The sequence below is a fragment of the Geotrypetes seraphini genome, chromosome 3 (genome assembly GCF_902459505.1).
Source record: "Geotrypetes seraphini chromosome 3, aGeoSer1.1, whole genome shotgun sequence".
Lineage (NCBI taxonomy): Eukaryota > Metazoa > Chordata > Amphibia > Gymnophiona > Dermophiidae > Geotrypetes > Geotrypetes seraphini.
In genome coordinates this window covers 122,414,618-122,437,761 of record NC_047086.1, presented here as the reverse complement: position 1 = coordinate 122,437,761, position 23,144 = coordinate 122,414,618, and the positions used below count along the sequence as shown (strand labels likewise).

Sequence of the window (23,144 nt, the reverse complement as noted above, 5' to 3'; positions counted from 1 at the left end):
AGATTGTGAGCCTTCGGGACAGTAAGGGAATTTCTAAGTACCTATCTTACTTTTTAATTTTAATTGTTACTGTTACTGGTTACTTTACCCTGGATAATCTGACTCTGTATCTTTGCTGTAAATGTACAGTCTCTTCTCCTATAAACCGCTCTGAACTGTTTTGTGGTATTGCGGTATACAAAAATAAATGTATTATTATCATCAGAGCATAGGACCAACATGATTTGAATAATGACCAGACAACAAAACGTAGAAAAAAAATTTTTTTTTAAATGTTTTGTGATTACAATTGTCAGATTTGAAATGTGTATCCTGCCAGAGCTGGTGTTAGAAACATAGAAAAAAGCAGCAGAAAAGGGCTATAGCCCACCAAGTCTGCCCATTCCAAGTATCCCCTCCCCTGAATTTACTCCCTTAAAGATCCCACGTGAGTATCCCATTTTCTCTTAAAATCCATCACGCTGCTGGCCTTTATCACCTGGAGTGGGAGTCTGTTCCAATGATCCACTACTCTTTCGGTGAAGAAGTATTTCCTAGAGTCGCCAGCAAGCGTGAACTAGGACCTAAAAGAGAGAAGAAAAGCTTTTTTGTTTATACCACAGTGCTAGTGTGGGTAGAAGAGGCTATAAAAGGGGTGAAGAGGCAATTTAAAAAAAAACCACCAGGATGTTTGAAAAAACACCCAATTGGGCAGGAAAATCGAATTGAAAAATTGATTCAATAGGCTGAATCAAATTGAAATTTTTTTCCTGAATCGGGCAGCACTAGTAGACAGCCCTTTAGGGTCCACAATATCTGTTCTCCATTGACTTTCTTATATGTTTTTTTAAATCTAAGATGATAAAGAACTTGATTTATAGATACATATCCTAAACTATCCCTGTATGCAGATTTTTCTGTTTTATTTCCAGTGGCCTGAAGTCACCATATTGTCTTTAATGGCTCTTATCACTTTTTTTAGGAAACATCATTAAAAATGAGATCTTGTTCTTGGCAAAGATACACCCTTTATCTCAAGGATCACTGTTACCACGGAAGAGTGCAGAATCTTTGGTTGATCATGCACTTCATTTTAGCTCCGACTGGCTTCACAACAAACTTCAGGGACAGGGACTGCATTATCAGGTCTACATGAAAGAAACATGTCCCCTTGGACATCAAGTGCTGAAGGAGAGCCTTGGGCCACCCACAGGCTTGAAGAGGCTTACTTGGTGGTGTCCTGACTGTCAAATTCTTTACACCTGAAAAAGCAGTGCTTTGCAAAATCCCACTAAGTAGCACATGACCTAAATCACTTTACCTCTGTTGTAATTGTACAGAAGTTTTTTCATCCCCAAAATAACTTGTTGAACTTAAGAAATGTTCCTAAATAATGGTATGATGCATTTATACTGAGGACAGAAGTTGTAGTGCTCTCCAATGCCTGAGCACTGGTCTTTCCTTTGGGGTTACAAAAGTTGTTGTTTTTGTTTATCATTATTATCTACTAAAAACTAATAATCCTTAAAGGTATCATTTTGTAATCATTGGACCCTCATTCTTCTAAGCCAATTGGTGGTTGGAGATGGGAGAGAGATGGGAATTGTTATTTAATACTCCCACTATTCTGTGGATTTGTAGAAATTTTTACAATTTTATTTTGTTTATCCAGTATGTAACAGGGAAGTGATACTGAATTCATAAGTGTGTTGCCTCTCTTTAAAACACTAGAAAGGTAGATATTCAGCTGGTGGTGTTATTCCTGGGTTTACACTGCTGGGCCATGTCCAAACACTGGCATTGAGAAAACTGGCTGCATAAACTCTCTTATGTGGTTAAGTGTGATATTTAGCACTTAATCGCCTAAGTGGCACTGCATAAAGCTAAGACTGTGGGCTACATTCAATAACAATAGTGACTCAATCGTAGTTGGCTGATTTTCCAACAGCGATTAATTCACTTAATGCGAAAAGTGCAGAATAAATTTTCAGTTATAAATAGTTTAAATGCAAAAAGATAAGTGTTAAAGTTTTGCAGTATATTTTTGCATTTAAACTATTTATAACTGAAAATTTATTTTGCACTTTGCACATTAAGTATCACATGGGTATTGACCAATGATTGAGACATGGCCTGCTTGTGGCTTTTTAAAGGTCTCTGAGGTTTTTTCATCCCCTGATATGTGGAAGCCAATACCTCCAATTTTATGAAGTTGAACCTGGGTAAAATATACCCGGTATAACACTCGTGCATAACATTCTCGCAATGCCACTCCCCGGACCAACCAAGGAAGACCTCCAAGGTTTCATGACCTATGCCTATGATCCAGGTTTAAATTAGCTCTGTCACCCAGCCATTATGGACGTACTGACAGGCCTTAGAGGACTCAAAGCAAAGCAACGCTCTGTATAATACTGACACTGAAGTCTGAAAGAGGGCAGCCTTATCAAAGAACTTGTGAAGATGACCCACCGGAAGGGAGACTTTCCCCTGCAGTAAAGATGAAATATAGTGTTTCGCCTGACAATAAGCGAATTTATCACCCCAGAAATTCCCCAACTATTCCTGAAGAGCAATAAGAGACCTCGTCTCCCTCTTCTGTCAAAAGATGTTCCATCAAAATGACTTCCCGTTCCCTACAGCGATGAAAGCTCACATTGTCTGACCCCCACCTCAAAGGCAGGGTTCCCCAGAAGGGGTAATTAATCGGTGACTCTGGGATCTCAACATAGACGTCTCACGAGTTCTCCCAGGCCCCTCTCGTAGAATTCAGGAGCACACTACCTCAAAATTCTTTCAGCAAAGCTTCCCTAGACAGATGAAGCAAGTCATGAAAGGAATAAGGAGTGTAAAGGGCAGCCTCGTGAGATGTAGGACTGTACTGAAATTTCCAATACAGCCAGTCCTTCAGATGCTGCAAGAGACAGGCTAAGTTATGCAAGCCAAAATGCGGATTACCAAATCCTTTCTGCCCCCACCCTCCAACCAAAAAGGAATAACACACTCTAGGTTTCTTCCCCCTCCAACAAAATTTTGACAACCTACTATGTAAAGCTCACAAATCTTTCTGTAAGAGTCGCAATGGAAGAATCCAAAGAACATATATCCATTGTGGAAAAATAACCATTTGGATCAAGGTGATCCTACCAAATAATATAAGGGGCAAGTCTATCCATCTATCCACTTGACAAGAAGTTTGATGCAATAACTCCCCCACATTAACTGAATAAAGGCGATTTGTGGAGGTTCTGAGCTGGATTCCAAGGTAACAAAAAATCCACCGCCCAACGTAAGGAAAACGAATCCCCCCACAGGGCCCGTACCTCCGATAATGATGGTAATGCCTCTGATTTGCTAAAATTCAAACAATCCAGAAAAGTCATCATGTTCACGCAGTGTTTCCATCAAAGCAGCCAAAGATCACTGAAGCTCCATAATGTGGAAAAAAAGATCATCTACAAAAGCAGCCACCTTAAAGCAGAAATCCCCAGTGAGCACCCCTTGAATGTCAGGATTCATGCGTTCTCCTTTATTATTTAATCTACCTATTGAACCAATTGCACTAGCAATAAGACAAAATCCTCATATTTCTGGATTCTCTATTGGTGATTGTGAAATTAAACTATCCTTATAAGCAGATGATCTACTACTTTATACTAACATTCCCTCCATTCCATATATTCTTACTTTATTAAATTCATTTTCTGTAATATCCAGCTATAAAATTAACTGGGATAAAACAGAATGTATGTCCCTTCACTATGACATAGTCAAACAAGATCTTCCTCAGTTTCCTTTTACTATCCAACTAGACTTCATAAAATAGTTAGGTATATTTTTTGGTCGTACCATTACTGATGATCCATATTTTTAGTAACATTATCTTCTAGCCTCACTGAAAGATTCTGTGTCAAAATGGAGACCTCTTTATCTGAGTTGGTCAGATAATTTATTTATTTTGATATCTAGCCCATCCTCCCCGAAGCTCAGAACGGGTTATATCAGGACATTCACAATGCAGACATTATACAAAACAAAGGACATGACTGGTCATAGGGTAGTGGGTACAAAGGGGGGGGAAACTGTTGAAATTTCACAGAGACTAAGGTCGAGATTGGTCATTAAATAAAGGGGCACAAAGGAGGGTTACAGAAAGGGGGAGGCAGTCTGTCAGTCTGTTTAGCTGAAAAGTATGGTCTTCACTGCTCTTCGGAATGTCATCAGTTGAGTTTTGAGATCTGTAAAGGTGACTCTTGACACCTGTAGTTAATTTATTATTTATGTCTCCTATTAAATTTCCTGATTCCTTTTATAAGTCAATAGATATTATGCTCCTGAAATTTCTTGGGAACTCCAAACCTCTCAGAATTGCTGCCCAAATTTTGAAATTACCAAAATTTTCTGGAGGTGTTAATTTTTCAAGTCGGGGAAATTATCATACTGCTTATATTCTCAGTAAAGGTTTTCATTGGATATCTTTAGAGCATGTTCTAAGTCAGGATACTTCTTTATTTGTACTGTCAAACATGTCTGCCTTATCTACATCTACTATTTCTCATGTTACAATTTTCTCTTTTACATATGAGTAAATGTTTACCTATACCTTCTGATACTTCCTCTGACATGGTCATTTGGAACAATTCATCTATTCTAATAGTAGATAAATCTCCAATTAATTGGTCTATATGGAAAAAGTGTAATATATGGTACTTAAAGTCAATTATTATTGAATGGTACTTTAAAAACCTTTGACCGGTTGAAAGAGGAATTCCATCTACCAGATTCTCAATTTTTTAAAGTGGTATCAACTGTCAACATGTGCTGCTAAATCAAAATTTACATAATAACATACATAAATTTCCCTGACACTGTGAAGAGAGGTGTACTTAGTCACTTGTGCCACCAAGGAATCCACCTTGGGCTGCCCCAAAAGCTGCTGCCATTCCTGTGCCAGCAGATACAAGCGGGACGTAGCTTTAGCACTCTTCAAAGGACCTTCAGGAGAGTCAAACTGCTCAGAGACCATAAAACTCATATCCGGATGCCAGGGAAAGGTCGCAGATTGCGAGTGCACACTACAAAGCCAGGGAGAAGAAGTGGACCGAGCTGGCTGAGTCACTAAGTTCAATTCCTGCAAAGATTCATCAATAAGATCAAGCAGAGCAGCAAACTCAAATGAGTGCAGGATAGTAGGATCATCACCAGGGATCTGCAGATCCAGCACACAATTCCGGATCCCCTGCTTCAAGCTCTCTTCAGTAGCCGGATAAGAATTCACTGCCACAATGCTGGGAATGCTCTCTCAAAGCTGATCTAAGGGCTGCTGGTCAGATTCCACTGTCTGACTATGCCTCCACCCCTGCAGACCACTGGATGTGCACCAGGACGGGTGGAAGCGTGAAAATGCAGCCGGCATCCTGCGGAACACTTCTGAGCCCCCTAAGTGTGCCTAACAGTCTGCGCGCGACCCCTGCTTAACAGGTGAGACTACTTCATGGATGGCCCTGAGCTCCGATGAAAACTATGCAGACTGGCTAACAGGGAAAAGGGATCGGCCTGTCAGCTACAGATCAAAGTCTTTGAATTCTTAAGCAGGCAGAGCTCCAAATTTGCTTCAAATGAGAAAATACCCGCAAAGGGGACAAAACTTTGTCAAATTTAAAACAATAAAATGAGGAGAGCAGAATACACACAGCTGCAGTCATGCGTGCAGAAGGAAAAGACTGTAGAAGGCGCTAAACTATGAGGCAGAGTGAAAAATTTGGAGTCGATTCCTTCTGCAGCTTGTGAGTATGGGGAAATTATCCTATTATCTAGAACAGTGTTCTTCAACCGCCGGTCCGCAGGGCCGGCATGTGCATCAGGCCTGAGACAGTGCTCTTCAGCCACTGGTCCACAGTGCGATAGATATGGCATTATCTTTGTGCTGGCTCCCTCTTCCTCACTGCCGCAGTGCACAAAGGCGCAGGCAGCGTCTCCTACGCACGTCCTGCGCCTGAATTGGAAGCCTTCTCTCTGAGGCGTGGGATGCGCGAAGAACCACTGCCCGCGTCTTTGTGCACTGCATCAGTGAGGAAGAGGGAGCCAGCCTGAAGATAACACTGGGGGGCGGCATAAAACGGCCAGGCGGGAGCAGGCCAGAAGTTAAGGCACAGCATGGAGGGAGGAAGACATCAAAGGTAGGGGGAATGATTTTAGTTTTGAATTTAGTGATTGATTTACATCTGCTGTCTGTATTTTGCACTGTTCAGGAAGAAATGCATTTGTTTCTTAGGAAGAAATGCATTTGTTTCTTTTTCTCTGGGGTTGTACTGCATGCAGAGTCTTGAATCTTAGGGGTCCTTTTATCAAGCTGCGGTAGTGGTTTAATACGCATAATACCGCACGTTAAACCACCTGCCGCGCTAGCCGCTAACGCCTGCATTGAGCAGGTATTAGTTTTTTAGCTGGCTGCTGGGGTTAGCACGTGATGAAATGTCCGATGCGCTAACCCCACTAGCGCGGCTTGATAAAAGGACCCCTTAGGGTTTTGTTTGTACATATTAGTCCCGTATTTGCATAGGGGTTGTCTGTGTTCTGGTAGGAATGAATGTTGATAAGCATACAGTGTGCTTTGTAAAGTTTAATTTTGTGGTTAACTATTATGTTTAATAAGATTATATTGTGTGTGTGTGTATATGAAAAATGAATGGAAAAAAATGGTGTTACAATTAGTACTATTATGGGGGTGGGGTCTAGGGTGGAGATTGGGCAGAGACTAGCCCACGACTTAGCCCAGTGTTCTTCAACTGCTGGTCCGCAGACTGGTGCCGGTCCACAAAATAATTCTCTTATTTCCGCCGGTCAATAGGTGTCAAAAGGGTGAAGAACACTGGTCTAGAATGTCTCACCTATTACACTGAAATATGAGTTTACCTGACTCTTAAGTTCTATAAGTGCTCTCATTTATCATCTCAGCTAAGATTCCACAATTATTGAAAAGAAACTTCTGTATTGGCACTCAACAAGCTTGGGGAAAAGATCTAGAATCAACCTTGTCTCCTTGTCATTGGTACATGTTTTGATCAGGAGGTCATGGATCTTCTTGCTCCTCTGCTATTATACAATCACTAGAGTTTTAGCCCGTTACATTCGTCACAGTAATGGGTGCTAGAATAGCCCCACCTTACCCTGACCCCCCCCTCCCATGCCCCACCTCTACCATGTCCAGACCCTGCCTCCCACTGACCCCAGTCCCACCACCTCACCTTTCACCATTTCCTTAGTCCTCTGTACCCTTTTGGCCCTCATAGATCCTCCATTGTATGTATCACCTGACAGGGCATTTCGCTCCATGTGGGTCTCGCTCCCTGGACCCCCATTTCTGACCCGAGGCGGCAGCAGCAGTCCTAACGTACCAACCCCTCCTCCCTCTGTATCCCAAAGCAGCAGCGGTCCTACCATTTCCAAATCTCCCTTTCCCCTTTCCCACCCTCTACCATCTCTTTCTGACCCTGTTTTACCCCTTTTGCCATCTTTCCCTTTCCTGTCCCCTCTGTCCTTCCCCAAGGCCATCTCTCTCTCTCCTGTCCCCTCCATCCTCCCTGAAGTCTATCTCTCCCTATCCCCTACCATCTCTCCCTTTCCCCCTTGTAGCCCCTCTATCCTCATCCATCTGTCTCTCTCTCTCTCCTTTCCTCACTTGAGTCCAACATCTCTCCCTTCTCCCACGCCCTCCCCCAAATCTAGCACCTCTGCAGAGCTCTCGCAGCTCCTCCTCCAGCAAGGCTTCAGCCATCTACACTGGCTCCGGGCTCGCAGCGTCGCGGAAGGAGGGCAATGTGGAAACCACCGCAGGCTCCTTCTTGCGATGTGGATAATGAAACCCTTAGCGTGCATGCGCCCTTGAAACTCTGTGCAGGCTCCTACTGCGCACGTGGAGGCACAAAGCACGTACGCATGAAGTTTCAAGTGCGCATATGTGCTAAAGGTTTTATTATAGTGGATTATACGTTCTCTAACACCGTGTATTATGAACACCGAGAAAAGCCAAGTTATGTAATTCCTCAACTACAGACATAAGTTGGTCATGTTACAAGGAAGTAGGTACTGTTATGCACCAAATTTATCATTGTGACATTCTTCAAATGTTTTTGACTGACATATGGTCTAAAATGCAAGCTATTAAATTTATGGATTCTTTCTGCCCTGGATATATACCACCTAACTTTTTGCTTGATGACAAGAGCCCTTTTTGACTTCTTTATTTCCATAGTTTTAAAACTTATCATTAACAAATGGAAAGATAATTTCCATTTATTACACATATGGTGGATCTGGATATTGATGTACAAAAATACGAATACAACCTTTCTTATAATTCTCCACATTACTCTTTAGGAATCAAAAAATAGAAGTCTCGACTTGTCTTTCATAATTCAGGAACAATTTTCTTTATTCAATTTTTTTTGTGCCTTGTTCTCTTTATGTTCATGTTGGGGAAAAAAAGTTACACGTTAGCTTTCTGTTACTGGAAAGGTGAGGCTGTAGCAAAAACCCTGCTCCCACCTTACGCCTCCCATTTCATTACGGGATATGAGGATGAGCCACTGCTCTCTTAGGAAAGCCGGCTCACGTCGCCCCTTTTTAGTGTCGTAGCTCCATTCCTCCAACAGCCGTCGAAACCTAGACGTCACACCAGCAAGAAAACCATCCGATTGGCCAGCGCTTCCTGATCCGAGATGGCGCTAGCCAATGGACTCAGTCAGTCCACCTAACACCAGTGCCGCGATTGGTCGCTAAGGCCGCCACGCTGAAGGGCTTAGAGGATACCTGTACGAAGTGACGAGTGCGGCTCCTGATGCTCAGTAGCGGTTGAGGTTCTGCTCATCGCTGAGGGAGGCTGAGCGTCATGGACATCCTCAAGTCCCTAGTTCATCCCGAGGAGCTTTACAAGTTGTTCAAGTTTAAGATGAGTGGCTGCGTGGCGACGATGCCCAAACTGGACCTTGTGAGTAGTGAGGGATGGCGGAAAAGAGGAGGCTGTGCGCTGGTACCGGCAGGTGGGAGTTGCGCGTGCCGTGATCACCCCCACCTTGATCAGCGTTCAGAGCTGAGAAATACTGTTGGAAAATGTTAAGAGTTGCGCTGATGTTTCCCGACTGGAGCGCTTCGGCCAGATCCACTGTTTGGGAAAATAGAGAGTCGAGAGAGGGAAAGAGAATATGAAAGATGGTGCATTTAGTAAAGGTCTTGGCTTCCTGTGTCTTGCTTTCCCCATCCCACCCTGCGATCCGATTTATATATGTTTTATATATAAGCGATTTACACTGAATAGTATTCGGGCTTTCTTTAAGTATTTTTGGTACCTGGGGTAGTGGAGGGTTAAGTGACTTGCTCTGAAGAGCCACAAAGTGCAGCTGTGGGATCAAACCCCACAACTTCAAAGTGCTGAGGCAGGAGCTCTAACAATTAGGCCACGTCTCCACTACAGTGTCCTGTTCTTATCTTCTTTCCTCCCCTCCCAAGAAAGAAGCTTATTCATCCAAGAAGAGGTTGTTATCAGCTTGGCATGGACCATCTTATTTTTAACATTTCTTATGTAAGCCTCTGGGATGATAAATGACGAATTTTGGTTGCCTTGACTAACAAGTACCCTTGTTCCCAAAGCTTATTATAGAGAAGCTTTATTCCTAATCCACAACTGAACATTGCTACCTATCCCATCACTCTTTAATTTTCTCAGGAGCCTCTCATGAGGGTCAAAAGCTTTCTGAAAATCTAGATACGTAATGTACCAGCGCACCTTTATCCACATGTTTATTTACACCTTCAAAGAAGTCAAGCAAATTGGTGAGGCAAGATCTCCCTTGGCTGAGCCCATGCTGACTTTGTCTCATTAAATCATGTTTGTCTACGTGTTCCATAATTTTATTTTTTATAATTGTTTCTACCATTTTGCCCAGCATTGAAGTCATATCAGTCTGTAATTTCCCAGATCTCCCCTGGAACCCTTTTAAAAAAATTGGCGTAACATTGGCCACCCTCCAATCTTCAGATACTACAGTCTTTTTTAGTGACAGGTTACAGATCACTAACAGTAGTTCAGCAATTTCATGTTTGTTTATTTAAGATTTGATATACCGCTCCTGCATTTTACTGACCTAAGCGGTTTACATAGTATCAAACTAAAATGAAATTAAGTGCTTGGGAAAAACTACCCTATCTGTACCTGATAAACTATGTTATAACAACATATAATACATTTCCAAGATCAAAAATCAAAGAAATAGAAAATAGAAATAATGAAAGAAGATAAAAAATTAAAAATAAAATAAAACAAATTTAAGAGATAGAAAAGTCTCTGAAGCAGCCTGATAGCCAACAGTCATATTTTAGTGCAGGTCTTAATATAACTCCTGGCTCAGCACACTTCACAGATCTACCATTGGCAGAGCTTGAAAGCATTAAAGAAATTAACATTTCTAAAACATATCCACTTTTAGTACCCTGAGACATATACCATCTAGTCCAAGTGATTTATCACTTTTTAACTTGTTGATTTGGCTTGATGCATTTTCCAGATTAATCAAGATTTCTTTCAGTTCCTCCGCATCATCACCCTTGAAAACCATTTCCAGTTCAGGTAGATGTCTTACATCTTCCGTAAAGACGGAGGCAAAGAATTCATTCAGTATCTCCGCTATGGCCTTATCCTCCCTGGGTGCCCCTTTTGCTCCTTGATCATTCCAACAGTACCACAGATTCCCTCCCTTTCTGCTTCTGATGTACCTAAAAAAAAATCGTTTTGAAGAGAAACTTGCCAAAGAGGCAAAAACTCATTCTTTCATAGATTTCTTTATCAATGCTTTGCATCTAATTTGCCAGTGCTTGTGTCTCTCCTTATTTTCTTCATTCAGATCCTTTTTCTATCCTTTTTTGGTTCTAATAGTCTCTTTCACTTCACCTTTTAACCATGCCGGCTCTCGTTTCCTCTTCTTTCCATCTTTGCATATATATGGAATACATCTGGTCTGGGCTCCCATGATGGTATTTTTAAATAACCCACTCCTGGTTTATAGTCCTAACCTATGCAACTGATGCTTTTAGCTTCTTTTTAACCATGTTCTTCATTTTATCATAGTCACCCTTTCAAAAATTAAATGCTTCTACAGTAGATTTCATTTGCTACGTCACTCCCGAAATCAGCTCAAATTTGATCATGTTATGATCACTGTTTCTCAGCGGACCCAACACAGTTAACTCCTGTACTATGCCTTGCATTCCACTAAGGACCAAATCTAAAATAGCTCCCCGGCTTGTTGGTTCCTGGACCAGTTGCTCCAAGAAGCAGTCATTTATGATGTCTAGGAATTTTACCTCCCTAGCACTTCCTGATGTAACATTTAACCAGTCAATGTTGGGGTAATTGAAATCATTTATCCTTTTCTAACTCATATATAAACTACCTTTTACAGCTAGATCCCATAACCCAGTGACACTACTGTTTCTTTAAACTTTCAATCACAAGCACACATCCACGTACAGCACCAACAATAATAATATTGGGAGAAAAAGGCCTCGGATCAGCTTCGTGGGCCAAAAAAACTCCCAGTAGTTCTTTTCAAAACTTTTTTGATTCTGCCTGGGCACCAAAGCCTAAAGGATCATTTAAGCAGTGGTGTTCTCAAAGTTCAAAAATATATACAGTAGCACTGCACAGGTTATCTGCTGAAGCACAAGCAACAGTAAAGGATATTAAAGTTCACTTAACTGCTATAATGAAGAGCCATGCTCCATCAATTCTTCAGAAACACCTCCAGAGATCCTACAGGGTTATCCTCGTTTCGCCCCTCTGGCTTTGTCAGGAATCTGCATCTCAAATTTAAAAAAAAAAAAAAACAGCTTCACCAGCAGATCCACAAACAGTAGTGTCACTGGGTTAGGGAATCTAGCTGTAAAAGGTAGTTTATATGAGTTAGAAAAGGATAAATGGTATTGTAAATCTACTCAATCCAGAATAAATTGTGGTAATTGAAATCACCTATTATTATACTGTTGCCCAATTCTCCAGCTTTCCTCATCTCTGAAAACATTTCTTCATCTGTCTGCTCATTTTGTCCCGGGGGACGGTAGTATAACCCTACCTTTATATTCCTTCCCTTCACACATGGAATTTCTAGCCATATGGATTCCACACTACGTCATGCAGAATGTTTATTTGATTTTTGATTCAATTCCCTCTTTAACATATAGCGCAACCCCCCCCCCCTCCAATTTGATCTACTCTATCCTTTCAATATACAGTGGAACCTTGGTTTATGAGCATAATTCGTTTCAGAAGCATGCTCGTAAACCAATTTACTCGTATATCAAAGCGAGTTTCCCCATAGGATGTAAGGGAAACTCGCTCGATTCGTTCCACCTCCTCCCCCCTTCCCGAGGCCACCGGCGCTGCTCCACCTTACACCCCCCCCCCCGAAGCCACCGGCGCTGCTCCCCCCCTCGCGATCTGGCATCCCCCGTTCACGTCACTCCCCCTCCCCCAAGGAAGAGGGAAGATCTTTGGGCACTGGCATGTCCTGTACGTTGGTGCTGGTGCCAGATAGGGGTAAGAGAATATTTTTGGGTGGGTGGGTGAGAGGAGGAGTGATGCCTGCGGGGGGAATGCTAGATCGTGGGGAGGGGGGGCACTCGTAAATCGAGTCAAACTCAGTTTCTGAGGCGCAGATTTTGTGAATGTTTTGCTTGTCTTGCAAAACCTCAGCACTCGTAAACCAAGGTTTGACTGTAATTTGTACCCAGGTAATGCAATGTCCCATTGATTGTCCTCCTTCCACCAGGTCTCTTAGATGCCTATTCTATCTACCTCATTATTCAGTGCTATATACTCTTATGTCTCCTATTTTATTTTTTAGGCTTCTAGCATTTGTATGAAGATACTTCAAATTGTGGTTTTTCCTTGTAACTATAGGCTGCTGAGAAGACAGGGAAATTTTGAGTTTTTACGCTGCCTTCCTCTTAAACCCTCCTGGCTTTCTTTCACCATTATTGAAATCTCTCTATTGGGACTTCCTAAATATCCTGTTTCAAGGATACCTCATACCAAACCATCTGCTCCTGGGCAACTGTCGGCTTTCCCCTGCATCTCAGTTTAAAAGCTGCTCTATCTCCTTTTTAAACATTAGCGCCAGCAACCTGGTTCCATCCTGGTTAAGGTGGAGTCCATCCTTTCGGAAGAAGCTCCCCCTTTCCCAGACGGTTGTCCAGTGCCTAACAAATCTAAATCCCTCAACCCTGCAACATTGTTTGAACCACGCATTGAGACTTTGGAGCTTCACCTGCTTCTTGGATCCTGTGCATGGAACTGAGAGCTTTTCTGAAAATGCTACACTGGAGGATCTGGATTTCAGCTTTCTACCTAAGAGCCTAAATTTGGCTTCCAGAACCTCCCTCCCATTTTCCTATGTCATTGGTACCTTCATGTACCAAGATAGCTGGCTCCTCCCCAGCACTATCTAAAATCCTATCTAAGTGATGCGTGAGGTCCACCACCTTTCCACCAGGCAGGCAAGTGATCAGGTGATCCTCACGCCCACCAGCCACCCAGCTATCTACATGCCTAATGATCAAATCATCAATTACAACAGCTGTCCTAACCCTTCCCTCCTGTACAGAAGCCCCAGGAAACGCATCCTCGGTGTGAGAGGATATTGCATCCCCTGGTGGGCAAGCCTGACTACAGGATTATTTCACCAGGGTAATGCTCTCCTTCTAGGAGACATCTCTCCTCTAAGGCAGCACAGGTGCTACCAGACTAGAGGTGGGACTTCTTTACAACAGTGTTTCTCAACTTCTTCAAGCCAAGTACCCCTAAGTCTAACAGATATCAACCGAGTACCCCACCAAAGCTCTGCCCCTGAACCCATCCCATAATAATAGTACTAATTATAATGCAATTTCTTCCATTCATAATCTTATTAATACATAATGGTAACCACAAAATTAAAAAAAACCCACAAAGAACACTGTACGCAGAGAAAATGTTAATTATCATTTATATTTGGGGGGTTTTCAAAGAGGTCAAGGCAGATGACTTTAAAATATGCAATGTCGCCTCAGAAACAGCTATAGAAAAATAGACAAATATATTGCAAAAATGAGACAACAGATATAAATTCTCATAACTGGCACGCTTCGATCACTAAATTGAAAATAAAATCATTTTTCCTACTTTTGTTATCTGGTGACTTCATGAGTCTCTGGTTGCACTTCTTCTGACTGTGCATCCAATATTTCTTTCTTTCTGCCTCCTGCACGCTTCCTCTCCTCATGACCTTATTTCCTTCCCCAACCAACATCTCTCTCTGGCCCTCCATGAGTCCAACTTATCTTCCTATCTCCTCCACCCCTATTGGCAACATGTCTCCCTCTAACTCTCACTGTCCATCTGTCTTTCATTCCCTCCTTTGCTGCAAAGGGAATGCAGAAAGAGATCCACCCCCTCTACTGCCACATCCAACATTTATCCATCTCTCATTCCCCGGATCATGTGCAGCATTTTTCACCACTGCACACTGCTGTGGTAGCCAAAAATAAATCAAACAATGTGGGAATTAGTAAAGTAATAGAGAATAACACAAATCTCTCTCCCTTTGTGGTGTGATCTCACCTTGAGCAATGTGTGCTGTTCTAATCACCGTGTCTCAAAGATATAGCAGAATTAAAGTATATCAAAGTGTGACCAAAATGATGGAAAGACTGGGAGGCTGGAGCTATTCAGTTTGAAGAAGAGTTGACTGAGAGGAGATACGTATGGTAGAGGGCTGTAAAAATTTCCTGATGGTATTAGAATGGGTAGAAACAAATTACTGTACTTTACTTTTCAAAAAGTATAGAGATTAAACAGAGGAACCATTTTTATTCAACCCATAGTTAAGCTCTGGAACTAGCTGTCATAGGATTCTTTAAAGACAGTTAGGTTGGCTAGATTAAAAAATGGTCAGATTCCTGGAAGAAAAGTCCATTAAGGTAGAGCTCAGAAAAGCCACTGCTTACATTTAGAGGTAAGTAGCATGGGATCCAGCCAGACAGGGTTTTTGGCATCCAGAACCAAATTTTTTTGTGAGTAAATGTTAAATGATCTATTGACCCACCACCAAAGGTGAAATAACAGGGAAGATACACATGGTAAGAGGAAAGTGAGGAAGACTTGAAACAAATTAGGGAAAAAGTGGTCCTGACTGGGAGAGCACAAGCTAGCTTGCAGCCATCTTGCAGTTGGCATTCTTGTGTTTGGTGTTATACAGTTTTGAAAAACCTACATGTGTTTTTCATCTGTTATCCAAATACTGTACTTTAATTTCCTGTAGTTTCAGGTAGGGAACCCTGCTTCTCTCACTACACCTTCCCTCCTCCCCCCTCCCAAATAAATAAATAAATTAGGCAATCAAATATTATAGGAAAATGTTACTGGTCTGATTCTTAAATTTTAGCAAGCTCCCATGGTTCTTTTTTTCTGAATACTTTTAGTTTGCATGTTAGTACTTTTTTTCTTTCTTTTAAATTAGATCTGAGGAAGTAGAATCATGTTTGGTCCATGTTAATTTTTAGTTTTGTAAGCAAATATATACACTGTTCGAAATCTGTAAGCTATGAAGATGTGCCGACGGGTTCATTATCAATATTTTAAACTTGAAAGGTTCTGAGTTGTTGTTTTTTTTTAATTTAAATCATACTCATATGTATCCTCTTCTCATTTTGAGATATCTCCATGGAGATTTTATATGCCCCTTTAATGTCATATGCAAACTAGATGCAACTTAGAGATCTGTCACTTCTGTAAAGCCCATTGGTTATGAAATACATTAGAGAAATTAGATCTGAATCTGATGTACGGGTGGGGGGGGGGGGGGCTATATCCACAGTTTCAATTATCTGCGGTTTACTGCCTTCCGAGCATGTCTGCCCACACTCTACCCCACATCCATACCTGCGCTCACCCCAGCATACTGGCTCTCCTCTGACGTCACTTCTGGTCCCATAAGCAGGAAGTGATGTCGGAAGGGAGCTCAGGCCACACAAATGGCTTTTTGAATCATCTCAAAGACCTGGTTGCTGCTGGCTTTTAACATTTTCATTTGTCACAGTGGTGGGAGCAGCAGTCTGGGACTTGTTTGACTTGCCTGCTGCTGCTGTCAGTTGGAATGCACTGTTAAAGAACATTAACTATAAACTTATAGTGTAAACCAGTGTTCTTCAACCGCCAGTCCATGGACCGGTGCCAGTCTGCAAAAATTTCCTGCCAGTCCATGAAGAACTAGTGTCCCCTGCAAGCGCATGTCCGTCTTCCTTCCGGCTTGGCTGTTCCTTATCTTCAGCACCTGCTGCACTTGTTTGTTGGGATCTTGCATGCTGCACATGGCAATGGATCTTGCACATGGCAATGGATCTTGCATGCTGCACATGGCCGACCCGGACCCAGAATAGGGTCAGCAGCAAGCAAGAGCTGCTGTGCGCTATCCTGGCAAACAAGTGCAGCTGGCGCTGAAGATAAGGAGCAGCCAAGCCGGAAGGAAGACAGACATGCGCTTGCAGGGGCACTGATCCGGTTTCGGCAAAGGCTTGTCAGCCCTGAACAAGTAAGGGAGAAAATGTGGGGGGGAGGAGCGTGTTGGGACATGGGGGGACATGAATTTGGAACAAAGGTTGGAAGGCAGGGAGCGGGGACACAAACTCGGGACACAGAAGGAAGGGAGGAGGCATGAATTTGGGACTCAAGGGAGGGAATAGAAAGGGAGAATTGTTGGGGATGTGTGTGTAAGAGAGAGGGAAAGGTGGTGCATATGGGGAAAGGAAGAAAGAGGAAAATTGTTGGGCAGAGAGAGGAGTGAGGTAGAGCTACATGGGGAAGAGAAGGATGAGAGGAAGAAATGTTGGATATGGTGGTGGAAAGGGAACAGAGGGACAGATTGAAGGGGATACAAAGGGGAGGAATATTGGACATAGTGATGGAGGGGAGGTGTGACATGATGCTGGAGAAGGGTGATAGAAGGAGAAATGTTGGGCATGGGGCTGGTGTACAATAGTAAAAAATGCTTCACATGATCCGGGGGATGAGAGAGGGAAAAATGTTGGATATGGCAGTAGAGCAGGGATCTCAAAGTCCCTCCTTGAGGGCCGCAATCCAGTCGGGTTTTCAGGATTTCCCCAATGAATATGCATTGAAAGCAGTGCATGCACATAGATCTCATGCATATTCATTGGGGAAATCCTGAAAACCCGACTGGATTGCGGCCCTCAAGGAGGGACTTTGAGATCCCTGCAGTAGAGGGAGCGGGAGAGATGCACCATGGATCTCTCGCTCTCTTTCCCCACGCCCTGTACACGGGATGGAGATAGGGACCAACTTCAAGGGGACAGGATGGAGACCAAGCTGCAGGTATGGGGTGGAAACGGTTTTTTTAAAATTTCAGTTTTAGTTGTTTGCCGGTCCACAAAATAATTCTTTTAGTTCTGCCGGTTCATAGGTGTAAAAAGGTTGAAGAACACTGGTGTAAACTGTTTGCTATTATCCGCTGTTTCATTTAATCGCGATAGGTCTTGGAATGTATTACCTGCAGATATGGGGGCCCTACTGTATATTGTTTTCAGAAATGATTGAAGACTAGGCTTTATAGTGAGGGTTTTGGAAGTCTGGGTTAATTTTGGCTGTCTGTCTGTATTTACAGTATATAATGTGTCTGATTTTATTTATGTGTAATTTTTGTACACTGCTTTGACTAGAAAGATGGTATAAGTATATAAATAAAACTAAGGAATTCCTTTGTGGTGAATTTTTGCACTTGAAAATGTGGGCATTTGGCACTGCTGTGGGGCAAATAGGAGGAATGAAGTGGGTAGGGGTGCTTCTGTATATGTAATGTTAGTGAAAAATGTTTCTTTCTATTTTTCAGTGCTGATTCTTTTCCCCTCAGCAGCACAGAAACCTTGACTACTTGTTGTAATGTTATTTTAGGGAAACACGATTCTCATTCTAATAGTTATCTGAACCTGTGACTGAACTCCAGCATAGAAACAGTTAAGTCTTTCTAGCCTTGTCAGCCTGCCTCCTGTAAACAGTGTTGGTGGGGGAGGAAGGGCCGGAGCCTGTTCTGTTCCTGCAAGAAGGGCTGTGCTGTCATGGTTGTCTCCTTTCCTGCAGCAAGAACCCTGACAAAGCATTGCTGTGTGTATACGCCCACCAAATGCAGTGCTTGCTATGGAGAGAAGGGCCGAAGAACACTTTTGTGAGCTCTGATCTCTTTGGGTGAACGCTCCATTTGGGCTCATGGCCTGCACAAACTGTAAGACGGCTGTTTCTCTCTTCAAGAGAACTTTGTCCCTAACACCAACCCAAAAACCTAGCAGCCAGCGTTCTCTGTTGACTGTGAACAGGTGGCAGGAAAGGGGGTTGCGAGAAGGCAGGATCGTACAAAAATGTATGCCTGTACAGACTCATGCAGTCTCTCGAATTCACCCTTCCTGCTTTCGCCAACAGGACTCCATAAGTGAAAGTCTGAAAACTTGTTACAAGTATCTAAATGAGACCAGCAGAAGCTTTGCCGCTGTCATTCAGGCACTAGATGGGGAGCTGCGGTGAGTGTCTACACGTTTTTCTTTCTAATAGAAGCAGTTTTTAGTAGAAATGAAGCTCTTAACTCATGTGAGGAGGCTCAAAGGGAAGTAAACTTAAGAGTAACTTGAGGCAGTAACAGAGGTGGGTAGAAGCATAGGAGCCAGTGCTGTGGGAACAGATTGTCCACAGCACTGAGTAAGCTCCTTAATTGTGTCCAGAAAGGGGTAACTTATATTGTGCTTAGCACCCTCTTATCATTCTGAAACAGGCGGATGCATGGAACAGCCTCCCAGAAGATGAAAAAAAAAAAAGGAATTCAGTAAAGTGTGGGATCAACAGAACAGATCCCTGGTTGCAAAGAAACATAGTTCTGCCAGTTTCCAGGACTTCTGTTCATAGCAATCTGGAGCTTAATCCTTGATCTTAGATGCTTTTAGTATGTAAACCAGCTGGATTGTAAATAATTATGATGTGGTATTCAAACAATTGACTAATGGCTGCTAATGTATTTAAGGTACTCTCAAGCTATAAGAAAGTTATTTTTATACATGGATTAACTTTATATTTGTAAAACAGTTTGATTTGTCTCTTAACATATGCAAAGGGTGCCAAAAAATCTTGAGCACTGAACTAGTGTTCTGTAACAGCAAGTCTAGTGTGACAGACACATTATTCCTGACCCTTCTTTTGCTCCGCCTCCTATTTCTTTGGGCTGTCCTCCAATTCCTCAGTTTGTCTCTCTACACACGAGATGGTAGGAGCCTGTTTGTTTTGCTCATGTTTATTTTATTTTACTTTTTTTTTAAATCCAATCATGAGGCTTTTCAGTGCTGCAGAGGCTCCCACTTTTGGGATGTGTGTGGCTACAGGAGAGCTCAAACTCTGAGGTCAAAAGTCTGTATCCAAGGGGCAGCCTGCATTAACAGTCCGGGAGCTCAGGGATCAATCCCTTGGGAGCAAGGCTGGCCCCAGGTTCTGTCCACAGTGGGCTTGAGTGCAGGCTGCGAGGCTTAGTGGTGTTTTTTCCAGGATTGGAGTCAACTGTTCCCTCCCCTCAGCTGTACGCGCGAGGGTCCTGCGGGGCTTGAAGTCTCCAACTGGTTGGTGAGTCTGAGAGGCAGTCAGAAGAAGCGAGCAGTCTGAATTCCAGGCTTGTTTGAGGCAGAAGTTCTCCTTCAACACAAGCAGCTCCCAGCATGACACAGTGAGTAAAGGCTAACAGCCTTAAAATAAAAATTTGGGGGGGTGTCTTGTAAAACATTTTGGAGGTTCTAGGGTTAGAGCCAGTGTCCCCCACTTTTTTAAAATCCCCAAATCGCTGGTTTTTGGACCCCAGATTAACTCCCACAGTCTGTTTTTGGTGCTAAAACTGCTGCCGCAGCGCCCATCTTGGATTTTCCGATTTGAAAATAAAGCCTCTATCTGCCTCGGAACACCTCGATTTGGCTCAAAAACAGATGTAATGAACTCCTCAGGCCAGGATACTTTGGATTCATGCCAAATTGGCACTAGTTGGCTGAGAATCGACCTTTTGCCACGTGTTGCGTGGGGGGGGGGGGGGGTGCGGGAGCTGCTGGCTTAGCCTTTCCTAGTTCCTCAGGGGATGTTAGGACCAGGGGATGTATAGGACCAGGTCTACAGCGGTCAAAATGGCAGTTAGGGAGGCAAAACTTCGAGTGGAAGAAATTCTGGCAAAAAACATTAAAAAGGGGGACAAATCCTTCTTCAGGTATATTAGTGACAGAAAAAGGAACACAGGCGGGATAGTACGCCTTAGAAGGCCGGACGGAAGTTACGTGGAAGCAGATTCCGATAAAGCCGAACTACTGAATGAATACTTCTGCTCAGTCTTCACCTGTGAGGCACCGGGACATGGTCCGCAGTTGAAGGCAACACAAAGCACAGAAAACCTGTTTCAGAATTTTGAGTTCACACCAGGTGAAGTTTACAGTGAGCTGGCAAGACTCAAGGTGAACAAAGCCATTGGACCAGACAATTTGCACCCAAGAGTGCTCAGAGAATTGAGCGATGTCCTGGCGAAACCGTTGGCTGAGCTATTCAATCTCTCCCTAAGTAAGGGGAAAGTTCCCCTGGACTGGAAATTAGCTAATGTCGTTCCTCTGCATAAAAAGGGTTGCAGGGCAGATGCTGCGAATTATAGACCGGTGAGTCTCACATCAATAGTGTGCAAACTCATGGAAACACTAATTAAAAGCAAATTGGACACGATCTTGAATGAAGGGAATCTTCGGGATCCCAGTCAGCTTGGATTCACCAAGGGTAGGTGCTGCCAATCCAATCTCATCAGCTTCTTTGACTGGGTAACAAGAAAGTTGGACTTGGGAGAGTCTTTGGACGTCGTGTACCTGGACTTCAGGAAAGCTTTTGACAGTGTCCCACACCGCAGGCTGCTAAGCAAGATGGAATCGATGGGGTTAGGAGAGACACTAACTGCATGGGTCAATGATTGGCTGAGTGGCAGACTTCAGAGGGTGGTGGTTAATGGTACCCTCTCTAAAACATCGGAGGTGACCAGTGGAGTGCCGCAGGGCTCGGTCCTGGGTCCACTCCTTTTCAACATATTCATAGGGAATCTGACTCAAGGGCTTCAAGGTAAAATAACACTATTCGGCGATAACGCCAAACTATGTAATATAGTAAGTGAATGCAGTTTACAGAATTAAATGGCGCAGGACCTGCTTACATTGGAAAGTTGGTCCTCAACCTGGCAGCTAGGCTTCAATGCTCAGAAATGTAAGGTCATGCACCTCGGAAGTGGAAATTCATGCAAGACGTACTTCTTGAACGGAGAAACTTTAACTAGGACTTCAGCAGAACGAGATTTAGGAGTAATCATTAGTGCAGACATGAAAACTGCCAATCAAATGGAGAAGGCTTCATCTAAGGCAAGGCAGATATTGGGTTGTATCAATAGAAGTTTCGTCAGCCGAAAGCCTGAAGTCATGATGCCGTTGTACAGGGCCATGGTGAGACCTCATCTGGAGTACTATGTGCAATTCTGGAGGCCATATTACAGTAAAGATGTGCGCAGAATTGAATCGGTTCAGCGGACGGCCACGAGGATGATCTCGGGGCTCAAGGGTCTCTCGTACGAAGAGAGACTGAACAAATTGCAGCTCTACACTCTCGAGGAACGTAGGGAGAGAGGAGACATGATCGAAACATTTAAGTACCTCACGGGATGTGTCAAAGTGGAAGATGATATTTTCTTTCTCAAGGGACCCTCGGCCACAAGAGGGCACCCGCTCAAACTCAGGGGCGGAAAATTTCATGGTGACACCAGAAAGTATTTCTTCACAGAGAGAGTGGTTGATCATTGGAACAAGCTTCCAGTGCAGGTGATCGAGGCAGACAGCGTGCCAGACTTTAAGAATAAATGGGATACCCATGTGGGATCCCTACGAGGGTCAAGATAAGGAAATTGGGTCATTAGGGCAAAGACAGGGGGTGGGTAAGCAGAGTGGGCAGACTTGATGGGCTGTAGCCCTTTTCTGCCATCATCTTCTATGTTTCTATGTTATTGCACAGTTGGCATAAAGACCATGCAAAAAATCCAGGTTGGAGCCAAGGAATAGCAAAAATATGACCCTGGCGAAGCGCAGTCACGCTTCTGCCACCAGACCCCAGACAGAGTTTGGGGCCCACAGGGGCCCTTTGGGCGTCCTGGCCAAGGTTTTCCCCTTGAATTCATCAATATGCTTAACAGCGGCTACATGAATCTCTCAGGGTCATGGCCATGATGGCACCGGTGTTCCTTCCCCACAAAGAGCACAATTCCCCAGCAGCAGTGGCATGTGTAAGTCACGGGGGGGGGGGGGGTGTAGGGGGTAGGGACCAGTCAGAGGAGTACTGGGACAGTGAGGATTCTATATCTATGCCCTTACTTTCCCTGGCTGGGTCCTCCAGTAGTAGGGGTTGCTGCTTCAAGTCTAGGGGAACCAGATCTGGATCTGGTGGAGGCCATTGATTTCAGAGAGGACCCGACTGTGTGCCCGCAGTGCTGTTGGAGGTAATTACGGAATTTCTCCAAGAGTTAAAGATAGAGACTCTGCAATCCTCAGTTGCACAGTGTTCGCTTATGAGCAACACTAAAGCACAGACCATGTGCTTCCCCTCTCTTCTGGACATTATTAAAATGTTGACAGACCATTTGGAAGTCCCTGAGGAGCCCCTTAGGATAGCCAAACCATGGCAAAATTATGTCCGATGGATGCTGAATTGGATTCCATGGCGACACAAGTAACCAAGTGTACCTCCCTTCCCAGTGAAAGGTGTGGTATTAAAGGATACCCAGGACTGCATGCTGGATTTTGTTCTGAAGAAGCAATATGAAGCCACAGCATTAGGATTAAAAGCTGTAGCAGCTGTGTCCTTTTGTCGCCTGTGCTTGCCACACCATGTTGCGCCGTGATCCAGAGACAGTGGCTGGTAGGGATTACTAGTTTCTTATGTCTGGAGTGGATTACATAGCTCATGCTCTATATGATCTTTTTAGAGTTGTTAGCAAAATTTCTGCTTATGCAATTTCTGCCAGACAGATGCTAAGGAT

General features: G+C 43.4%; 2 protein-coding genes across 5 annotated transcripts in view; both read left to right on the top strand.

Moving 5' to 3' along the window:
• The window catches only part of NEIL2 (nei like DNA glycosylase 2), a 28,203-nt gene extending 26,505 nt beyond the window's left edge, over positions 1–1,698 (top strand). For all 3 annotated transcript variants that reach the window (XM_033935544.1, XM_033935545.1, XM_033935543.1), the window contains exon 5: positions 962–1,698. In XM_033935544.1, coding sequence (XP_033791435.1) covers positions 962–1,245 — 284 coding nt within the window. In that variant the 3' untranslated portion in view covers positions 1,246–1,698. The remainder of the gene's footprint in view (positions 1–961) is intronic.
• A 7,032-nt stretch (positions 1,699–8,730) lies between these two features.
• The window catches only part of LOC117357542 (squalene synthase-like), a 61,350-nt gene continuing 46,936 nt past the window's right edge, over positions 8,731–23,144 (top strand). The window contains exons 1-2 of one of the 2 annotated variants that reach the window (XM_033938304.1): positions 8,731–8,968; positions 18,497–18,594. In XM_033938304.1, the coding sequence (XP_033794195.1) occupies positions 8,870–8,968; positions 18,497–18,594 (197 nt within the window). In that variant the 5' untranslated portion in view covers positions 8,731–8,869. Of the gene's footprint in view, positions 8,969–18,090; positions 18,595–23,144 lie in introns of those variants that run through there. The other variant, XM_033938303.1, reaches the window with a different exon arrangement.